The following is an 11,507-nucleotide window of genomic DNA, read 5'->3' on the forward strand; positions in this document are numbered from 1 at the left end:
TCGCAAGCTCGTCGAACTATTATTTCAAAGCCTCGAGTCTCAACTCGACAAACTTTCGGGTGCAGAAAGGTTCTCTCTCTTCTGCGTTTATACATTTTATGATTTCGAGTTCATTTATATAGACTGTTGATAGTGGGCAATGCTGGTCTTCCTCCTCAGCGCTCGTATTTAAGCTCGCGCTCGTGCAGCAGCAGCAGCGAGATCCTTTGCGCGAGAAACGCGCTAGCGATAGCTCGTGCGCGAGAGAGACATTGAAAAGTCGTTAAATCACACTTAATGAAGCTCAAGTAGCGTATAAAGAAGTTTCCTCTCTCTTGTGTCACGGAAAGGGGATGCGCTTATACTCTCTGTCTCTCTGCTTGGAAAGCAGCTGCGTCAAACTGTAGTCTACGCGCTGATGAATATATGGTATTCATCCAAATATGCATTGATTAAGAAGCGCAGCGCAAAGTAAAACACTTACTTGCAAGCATACACGCATAGCCGAGCTTTGTCGTACAGATTTATAAATATAAATCGCACTCGAGAAATTGGCTTTGTCTATATTCTCTCTTATGTTGCAGAGCTTGCGAAAATTTCGCAATCCCCCTTCTCCCGCGTATACGTACACGTATTATGCAATAACATCGCGTGCGCGCATACGCTCGCGCGTAAAATCGTATTTATATATACATATATGTGTGTATTATTATATATAGCTTGTAATACGAAACAGCTGTGTGAGCTGTACAGCGCAGCGCAGCTCTTGTTATATACGCGATTTAATACTTCTATAACTCGTTCAACAACTTATATTTCGTATATAAAGTTTAAATTTTAACCCGAGCTTTTCTCGCAAGCTCGCGCGTAGTATACTACGGGCGTAAAAAAACTCGATTACCTAAATTCGAATGAGGGAGATAGAGAGAGAGAGAGAGAGAGAGAGTGGGAGCTGTGTAGATGTATACTTTTGTAATACGCGAGAGGAGAGGAGCTCGTACTTGTAAGCGAATCAATTCGATTTGCGCGCAAAAGTGGGTGAAAATTTTGCGCTTATGAATAAAGTTTTTCCGAGCCAATGAAAGTTTCTGTGCGCGGGCGCGCGAATCTTTATACTGAGTGCGCGCAGAGTAGTTTTGTCAATGGCCCGGGAGAGATAGCGCGCAAGCGGAGGTAGGGCTCTTGTAAGCGAAATTGATTTTGCTAGCTCGAAGCAGCGCAGTAGCGTCTTACCAGCCTCAGACTTGTATTCGAAGAAGAGCTAATTTAAAAGCTATAATTCATATCTCGTTCATTCGTCATCTTCCTGGATAATACATGGACAAATCGTTGAATGGAAAGCGCGGGAGGGATAAAAAATGAACGAGCTGTAACTAATCATTATATAACGTCGGTGAAGTAAACATAACGGCTATACATATATCACAGAGGGTACTTTGAAACATTAAAGTCTTCATGTGTCAGAGCAGCTATTATTTGGATGTTTTGTCGAAAAGTTTTGTAGCGGCGTCGGCGGTGGCTGCACGGCTGACTACCGAGTAAAAAAGCTGCGCAAGCTCGCGCGCGCGCGTGAGTCGAAAAAAAAGGCAGCGCCGCACACAAGCTGTAACGGAGCACGATCTCCCCCTCCCTTTTTCTTCTGGCGAAAAAGAGAAAGTCCTATTAATCATGTCGACGAAATGTATTATAAGCGGAGGCAAGAAAAATTGTTATCCGAGAGTGGCACTGAAAGGAACAAGAATGAGACAAGACTCGCGCGCGCTACTCGCGAGTGAGAGAGAGCGCGAGCGGAATATAGCTAGCGGAAAAGTTGAAAGCGATATAAGATGAAAGCACTACTGGCTGCTACTGCTGGCGCTGCGAGTTTTCGCGACTTGCGTATTGTTTTTATCATTTTCCGCTCTGCTTTCATCTAGCTCTCTCATGACTTTTTTCTTTGATCTTTCCGATTGTTTGTTTACCTTTATAGAGGATGTAAGTCGTAATATTTCTGCCATGCCTCTCTCTCTCTCTTTTTCCTATACACACTTTTCAATAAGTTTTATTACTTTTTTACTCGACTCATCCTCGATTGTGCAATATGCAGCAATACTCGCGAGTATCTATCTACCTATACATACATAACTATACTATGGTAACTTTTGTCTATAAAAGTAACGTAATTGACTTTTTTACAATCCCTGCCCTTTTGTTACAGGCTGCTGACGTTCAGCTATCTGACCGCCCTGAACTGCTGGCTGGTGCTCTGTCCGACGACTCTGTCGCACGACTGGCAGATGGGTTCCGTTCCTTTGGTCACCTCACTGGCCGACAGCAGAAATCTGGCGACGTGCCTTTTCTTCGGTGGCTGTCTCGTTCTCACCTACAGGGCGTTTGCCGATTTTGAGGTAAGCGAATAATAACGATAACAATGATAACGATGATAATGCATTACATCGTATGGCATCGTATCTGTATAGATAACTAGAGGGGCTTGTAAACGAGGGAAGCTATACATACGCTCGCGCGCGCTATTTCCAAAATATAAAGCAATACTTGGGATGTACACACAGGTATATAACATAGAGCAGCAGCAGCAGCAGCAGCAGCAGCAGCAGCATCGAGGGCTTAAAGTTCAAGAGAGCTTTTGGCGGGGGGTGGAGGCGATGCGATGGTTTCGCTTGAAGTTTCCTCGAGACCATCGATTGCACTGCACCGCTCTTGTAACTACCATCTCTTTCTCTTTGCTGCTGCTGCTGCTGCGCGCATATACATACAACGCAACGACCATCCAATAGACCACCACCGCTGCACCGCCGCCCGCCACTGTTCTCTCTAAACCACACACTTCACTTCGACTATACAGTATACACTCGACCGTAGTGGATGTTTGCTCGCTCGATTCAGCGCGGTGGTATATTAGAATTCATAACTGCCGCGCGCGCGCGCGCGACTCGCAAACGTCTTCGTGTTTCTGATACACGCACTTTGTTCGATTTTTTTCATATTTTTACCTTGGTTCGTTCCAAATAGAATAAAATATCCATTTCCATTTTCCGTTAATCGATAATTGCTATAATTTCTAATTGAGATAATTATTTCAAATGACGATAAATCAGAAGTAATATTTTGCAATATCCTTTAAAAATGATCGAATACACTCGAAAACTCAATCAATGGTTCGAACATAATTTAAAGGGGAGAAAAAATATTCGTTATTTTTGAAGAATTTTCGAATTTTTTGATTTTTTTTCAAAGCTCGTACACTTTTGCGAGAAAGTTAGTCTGTATATATCTTTGTAGAAATCTGTTTGTCTTAAAGAGTGAAGCAGAAAGGAAAGAGGAATCCAGCATTAGTAATAGTGGTAGCAGTAGTAGCACTGCATAATACGTATAAATGTGCAAGCTGCAAAACGTCAGCGTGGTTGTACACGAAGCTAAGAGATATATGTAGCGTAATATATATGTTACTGGCAAAACCCGCTTTTAGGCAAAAGTGACTTTTGCCTAGGCAAAAACAAAAATGCCTAAAATTTTAGGCAAAACCCGCAATGCCTAAGCAATTTTAGGCAAAACCCGCAATGCCTAAATAATTTTAGGTATTACTGTAAACACGTTAGTATACGACTAGTCAGCATCTAAGCCGGACGTATTTGTTAGTTTTGTTTTGGTTCTAACCCAGTACGGATACAAGCTCATACTCTCACTAGTTGAAAGAAAAAATGGAAACTGAAACCAATGATTGGAAAGAGCAGTTCCTCGCCGAGGCTCGAAAAAAAGAGCATTATAAAGTTCTTTCAATGGCAGAGATAGAAGAAATTATTTAAGACATGCAACAGTTTTGCAGGTAAAACGTACTACGTCCGTCCGTAATTGCTTCATTTCATTAACTTTTTTTTTATTCGTAGATCTGAATTCGATGTGTGCCGAAAAAATTTTTTGGCTACATCTGAAGTACCACTACAAGAAATTTTATCCTTGCGTACGATTGCGAATAAGCAATCTACGGGTGGAGGACAAGGCTTCTTCAAATGTACTTGCAAAACCGCTTGCAAGAAAAAGATATGCATGTGCCGAAAAAATAACGTTTTATGCAGTTCCAAATGCCACAATAGTTTAAGTTGCTGTAACAAATAATAACAAATTATTGAACTGATTTGACAAAACTTAACTAAAGGGAGCTTGTACTTTTGTACTTGAATAAATGCGTATTTTTTCACTTTACATTAATTTTTTACTTAAAATTATTAGCTTACAGTAATGCCTAAAATTGTTTAGGCATTGCGGGTTTTGCCTAAAATTTTAGGCATTTTTGTTTTTGCCTAGGCAAAAGTCACTTTTGCCTAACAGCGGGTTTTGCCGGTAACATATATATATATACCTACCGGCTGTGTAAAAGCACTACGCGAGAAATTCAGGGAAATTCAAAGAGTTAGAGGTTCATGCATACAATGAGAAAAGATTCGCAACTATTAAAGTTTTCCCTCTGATCAATGTGCCACTCGCGTGGGGTTCGAGCTGTTTGTTCGTAATCGTAGATGAAAAAATTTTTGTGTGCTGGTACACACTCGGTGGGCTTAACAATTGACATCCGGCTGCAATTTGGAGTGTCACCGATTCCCTACTACACATATATGTGGCCACGAGCGGCACGTTTATATCCGAATCGAAACGCAAAAAACTATTTGGCACGATTTCGTTAAAAGCGCACCCACAAACACACACACACACACACACACACACACACACACACAAACACTCGCACGTAGTTATACGTCTATGATATATCAACGAGCGCGCGCGCCCGAATGTGAATGGCAATTATCCGCGCATCCAATCTCACACACGCACGCACTGCATATCTCGAGCTCTTCTGCTCCGCTGAAATTTCTAATTACAACGCGCCAACCATGATACATTTCGACATTCTCCGGTCATGCGAGCGGGCGCGCGTTTACATAAACCCGAGGGAATGAGCGAGGGAACGGGTGTGAGGGTCGGTTTCAAAACCCTCCACCCCCGCGCGTATACGTATAGAGCAATTCTAACGCGTGCCTTCGCCTGCACAACTACGGGGATGAATTTTTTCACGTACATAACCGTGTTCGACGGGCAGTATCGCATGCACGCACACGGGGCCAGTTTTGCGCCACATGGGCGTTTCTGACGCGCAGGAATTTTCATTAATGAATTAACGGGATCGAAGGAATATCAAAAGTTTGCTCTCTCTCTGTGCGGTACGTATCGACGCGTGCTTCAAGTTTTCTTTTTTCATAGTTACGTAAGTATGCGGATACGTGTGTTCGTGTGCTCGTGGACCTATTTCAACGCCCTGGGCGTCAGCTACATATTATATGTATATCCAATTTCTAATTATATAATTTTAAAATTTTGTCATTGCATTTAAATAAATGATATTGAATTGCCAATTCATTTTAATAAATGGCATAGAATATCCAAAAAATATTTTTAAAAAGTGTCGGAAAAAATCTACCCATAGCGATATTTCACGAGCGGGATACAAAATTGAAAATAATACGTTTGCTAATACTTGCTACATTGATGTCGCTTTAAAGCGAGATCATTCTTGCAAGTGAAGAAACACATCATCCACATTTTATAAGTACCAATTCTACGGATCGCTACATATTCAGTGATGATCTTATTTTCAAAAGTCCATAACTTTTTTTAGAATAGAATATCCATTTCCATTATCCGTTAATCGATAATTGCATTATTTTCCGATACGAGAATTATTTCAAATGACGAGAAATCAGAAATAAAACTTTCTCAATACCCTTTGAAAAAGATCGAATATACTCGACAGCTCCATCGAGTTACACTAAGCCAAACAATGCCCAAAGATAATTTAAAGTGAAAAAAAATATGTTCGATATATTTCTGTTTTCGAATTTTTTCGAAATTGATTCATTATTGAAATAAAACTATCCTGGTAAATAGCAATTCCATAAATGCAATTTCATAAATTAGCTGCCTTTCGGTGATTTTTTTTATACAATTATGACAGGAGTATGAAGCGCATTTTAAATGATCTAAAAATGACAATTTATCTATTTCAAAAAATTCAAATCACTTTTCAACCTACGGACACGATAATACAGGCAAACCTCCGTATTCGCGGTTTCCTTATTCGCGATTTTTCGTATTCGCGGTTCGCTCATTTGTTACCTAACTTCAGTATTCGCGGATTTTATTTTCCGTATTCGCGGTTTTGAAGGTTAATTATTTTCGCGTGCGTATTATTTTCGGAAAATTTTTTTTAATTCTTTCAAAAAATGGCTCCACAATCGCGAAATGTGCCTGAGAAGAAACGTAATAAAAAAGTATTCAATTTGGCCGAAAAAATCAAAATCCTGGATGCATTGGCATCTGGCGAAATGAAATCGAGAGTATAGTGCAAAATTCAGCAGATGAGGAAATGGTTGAAGATGAAGATCCAGAATCCGTACTTACTTCCAAAGTGATCGGGGATATTTTAGCAGACGCAGAACGTCTCATTGAAAAAGCATTAACTTATGATCCTATCATGACTCGGAGCCTTCAGTTTAAACAAGATATTGAAAAATCATTGCAGTGCTATAAGAATTTGTACAAAGATTTATTATTAAAATTTTGGCTGAGCAAGGAACCGAACCCCCTTTTCCCATAAGAGCAATGTTTCCGTATTCGCGGTTTCCGTATTCGCGGTACTTTTTTGGAACCGAACCCCGGCGAATACGGAGGATTGCCTGTACTGCTTTAAGCTTTTGCCACTGTAGATGGCGAGTACCCTAATCTGTAAATCTGCTAGTGTCAAAATGAAAATATTTGTATTAAAGAACCATTTGATTACTAATTTTTTTTTAAATCATTTTCCGTACAAGTAACTACATTAACCATACAATATTAATAAAAGTCAGATTAAAAATTTCATTTTAATTGGCGTTTTATATTTGGAATGTAGAAAATTAAAAATATCTAGTGAAAGTAGTTCAAATGAAAATTTTCACTAATTTTATACCGTCCATAATTTAACTAATTTGGCCATTAAATATCAAAATAAACCACTTAAAATCCATTTTGAGCCTTTCAATAGTCTGAACATACATTTGAATTGTCAGCAGTATCAGGTGTTTAACTTATTGATGAATTTATCGGATTTACAGCAACAAAGACATCAACCACTGATCCTCGGTTGGATGTTCCTCGTACTGCCGTTCTTGCCCGCCTCGAATTTACTCATAACCGTGGGTTTCGTCGTAGCGGAACGAGTACTCTACATACCCAGGTTGGTGGCAAATACATTCGTTAAATTCAGAAAATTTCAGTGCTCAATCAATCAAACTCACCATTTCATCTCTTTCTCCATAAAATAGTATCGGCTGGATCCTGCTGATCGCTTACGGGGCTCAGCACACGTGGCAGACGGTGCCGCGTCGCCGAGGCCTCGTCGTCGCCGGCATGGGTCTGCTGCTCGTGGCCGGCTGCTGTCGCACGATGCTGCGCAATCGCGACTGGTCGTCGAGGGAGACGCTGCTGCGTGCGGGCCTCCGATCGCTGCCTGACAACGCCAAGATGCACTACAACTTCGCCAACTTTTTGCGCGACACGTCTCAAGCGAATCGAGCGATTCTGCACTATCAGCTGGCCCTTTGGTGAGTAATGAAAATGAGAAAAAATTAAAAATAATGATTGTCAATCGGTCGTGGTTGAAGCTGACAGGCGCACATTCCAGAGCAATCGTAATGCTTACAAAGCGATTTCAATTTTCCAGTGAAAAGCACAAATACGCAAAGCGTTTCACCCTACGCACGCTTATAACCGAAGCTCGTTCCTCATATTGCGCGCTACCTCATCATCGTTTCTCGTGTATGGTGTGGCGAGAGAGAGTAGCTCACGTTTTATTGACTTTTATATGTACGTTGCGTAATCTTCGTGGAAATCGCTCAAACGATATAACTCGTCCCCGAAAAAATCGAAATATATATTCTTGACCGACTTTGCTCGTGTATACGTTGCTGTACGATCAGCGCGGTAACTGCATATTTTCTGAATTTTCACTGCGGTACCACCCGTGAGAGGAGCGTGCATCGATTGATGTTGCCAAGTTTGTACTTGCCCTCAATCAGCCCCGTGTATTTTTTCAATGAACTTTTGACTTTTTGAAGCAGCGCTGGTGGTGTGGTGCAAATATTTTGTTCACGTGCAGGAGAGATGGGAGCCGTGAAAAAAAAATTGGCCGCCGCTGTCCTATGGTCGAAGCTGTACGTTGTGGGGTGACTCCAGCGTGCGTAGAGAAATATTTGAAAAAAAATAAATGAAAAAAGCTATGAGCACCGAAGGATGAAGGGATATACAGAAAGACAGCGAAATAAAAGAAAATAAAAAAGAGGATCGTGGAAAAAAAAGACCGAAGCTGCTGAAAAAAGTGCGGCGAGTAAAGTGTGCGGCGGTATGTACATGGAAAGAGAGAGAGAGAGAGAGAGAGAGAGAGGTATATAACGCGCTAGCGGTTGGCCGTTTCGTGCGCGCAATTCGGCCGCAGGCACGTGACGCGTCTCGGCTCGCTCCTTCAGCTCACGCAGCAGCAGCAGTTGATATATAATAACAATCATAATGTTAATAATATCTCAAGGGACTGCGAAAAATTTTCTCCGCGCTGTTCATAAGACGCGAGCGATTTTTTCTGCAAACACATGTTCGCAGCGGCAGCAGCAGTCGTAGCAGTGGAGATCATGACAATGATGGTGGTGGTGGAGGATACAAAATGAAACACTTTTAGTTTGCTTTTTATATGCTAGTTCATTCTAGTTCATCCTGAGCAGTAACATGGACAGATTATTGTGTTGAAATTTCAGGGTATTAGTTTTTTCTTAATCATTCCCGCCGCGATTTTTTCGTGTTTTTTTGAAATAATTTTAGCAGACGACACTGGGTGGAAAAAAATTGTAAAAAAATTTTTTGATGTAGTATAAGGTCAATAAAGTATGCATAAAAAATTTTATTAGGATACGTCATTTTATTATATTAAAAAAAAATCTTTGAAAAAACATTTTTTTCTTCAAATTGGAGAAGGGAGGTCCCCTTAAAGTAGTGTTGTCGTATTAAAATATCTGATCTACATTTTTTGAAATAATCTATTTGTTATTTTTAGATAATTTAAATTTAATTGCGTTTAATATTTTTAACATAACGGTAAAAGAAAAATTGTCAAAAAACCAGCCAATGATCAAGCAACTTGAAAAATTTTCAATGACAAAGATAAGTAGACACTATTGAAGGATATGCACAAATACTTGAAAATCAAACCCGAACTCGTTAAAATTCAGTTGCTTCAGTTGACTAAATGCCTCAAAAATTAAATACCTTTAATAATAGTGCAAACAACAAGAGTTTGCCAGAAATAACTCAACTTTTCGTAAACGTTTCCTTTGAAATTTTTCCGCAGTAACAATGCGCACCACAAATTCAAGGAGCTATCGATACGCGTGCTCGTTGCATACTCGATAAACATTTCGAAAACAATAACACTCGAAAACGTGGTCACATTATAAACAAGCCCTCGCAGAGCTGCAGCCCTTGGAGAAAGTCGTAATCTCAAAATACTTGGTCGAGTTTCGCTCGTGCGCACGGCATACATATTGAACAAAGAGAATAGTTATGAAGTAGCGCAACAACGCGAGTTGGAGGGAAAGAGAGAAAGAGAGAGAGAAAGACAAAGTTCGAGTAGTATAGCTAGCATTATATAGTATATAGTGACCTTAGCAGCGGCAGTAGCACATGGATAAACGCGCGAAAGCTCTCCGAGCTTTCCCTGGCCTAGCGCATATAATGGAGCGCACTGAGAGCTGAGGCAGGAGGTCAGACGCATTTAGCGCTCAGGAATTCGAGATGGCATTTGACTGCGACAAAGTGGATCTCTCTCGGCTGCACGGCTGCCGCCGAGTCGCTTTAGAATCGCATATTATACATACATACGCACGCACACACATACTTTTGCTGCTGCTGCTGCTGCCTCGAGAAAGTGTCACGCGCGGCGGACTTTACTCGCTGGCCTAGGATAAAATGTATGAACTTATACGCCAGAGGATATATTTTATAACATAAAAGCGGGACATTCGTTTCTCGACTCTATATAAACTCTACGGTCAGTTTATACAGCTCTGTATAACAAATATCAACTTGGCGACTCGTCGGATAAAATTATAAAAAAGTACCCGGATAATCAGTCATTTCGCTCGCTGAAAGTTTTAGTGCTTTCACAGTGGGCATGTACTCACGTTTTATAACACAACTACACTAAAGAATTTTGAATTCGAGAATATTATCATATTAGCAAATATTCAGATATATTTTTAAATACGTGAAAATTTCAAAATGTTATCATGATCGGGAATACTCGAGAATTTTGTTAATACCGTGAATAATAGAAAATATGTTTATAATAAACGTCAATATTTTTATAATCGCGTGTATACGCAAAAATCGAAAATATTTTGATATTTGAATATAACACGATGTATAAAACAACCACTTAAAAGCCCTTTGAATTCAAAAATATTTCCATATTAGAAAATATTTTGATGTATGTTCATTATCAGAAATTTTTTCATATCCGCGTTTATTCGAAACAATGTTTGAAAACAAAAATATGTTTATACTTGAGTATATGAGCGAAAAGCGAGGATATTTTTATATTCGAGTATATGTGTGATAACACAATCACTCGAAAGTACATTGAATTCAAGAATATCATCATATTAGCGAATATTCAGATACATTTTTTATATACGCTATTATTTGTATGTCCGTGAACATTTTAAAGTGTTAACATGCTCGAGAATACTCGAGAATTGTGATAATTCTGTGAATAATCGGAAATATGTTTGTAAACATGAATATTTTTATATTCCAGTATGGCCGCAAAAATCGAAAATATTTTAATATTTCAGTGTACGTGTATGACACAACCACAAGAAAGTACTTTGAATTCAAGAATATTTCCATAATAGGAAATATTTAGATATATGCTTATTATCAGAAATTTTTTCATAGCCACGGTTATTCGAAAAAATTTTTGGAAACAAAAATATGTTTATCCACAAGTATATGAGCGAAAAGCGAGAAAATTTTTATATTGGTGTATATGTAGAAATTCGATAATTTTTTTCATATCTGTGAATTTTTGAAAACATTTTAAAATTCTAAAATAACTTTACTTCTGCGAATATTTTAAATTATTTTCATACTTGGGGATACTCGAGAATTGTTTTACTTCCGCGAATATTCGATGATACTTTTCAATGCAAGAATAATTTCACATACGAGTTCATGACAAAAGAATTGAGAATATTTTCATATTCGATTATATACGAAAAAATCGAAAACATTTTCATATTTTGGTATATGCGAGAATATTTTCGTATTCGAGATTATTCGAGATAATCGAAAATATTTTCACATACCCGTATATACTCGTATATACGCGGTCACGCGCGTCTACTCGTATATACGCGTATATACGCGGTCACGCGCGTCTACTCGTATAT

The 11,507-nt window shown here is 39.2% G+C and overlaps 1 protein-coding gene across 1 annotated transcript in view; it reads left to right on the plus strand.

The window, feature by feature from the left end:
* The window catches only part of LOC106657122 (transmembrane and TPR repeat-containing protein 1-like), a 99,570-nt gene that overhangs the window by 72,031 nt on the left and 16,032 nt on the right, over positions 1 to 11,507 (plus strand). The window contains exons 7-9 of the mRNA XM_014378439.2: positions 2,177 to 2,366; positions 7,125 to 7,246; positions 7,335 to 7,613. Coding sequence (XP_014233925.1) covers positions 2,177 to 2,366; positions 7,125 to 7,246; positions 7,335 to 7,613 — 591 coding nt within the window. The remainder of the gene's footprint in view (positions 1 to 2,176; positions 2,367 to 7,124; positions 7,247 to 7,334; positions 7,614 to 11,507) is intronic.

The sequence above is a fragment of the Trichogramma pretiosum genome, unplaced genomic scaffold, assembly GCF_000599845.2.
Source record: "Trichogramma pretiosum strain Unisexual culture from Peru unplaced genomic scaffold, Tpre_2.0 scaffold14, whole genome shotgun sequence".
Classification (NCBI taxonomy): domain Eukaryota; kingdom Metazoa; phylum Arthropoda; class Insecta; order Hymenoptera; family Trichogrammatidae; genus Trichogramma; species Trichogramma pretiosum.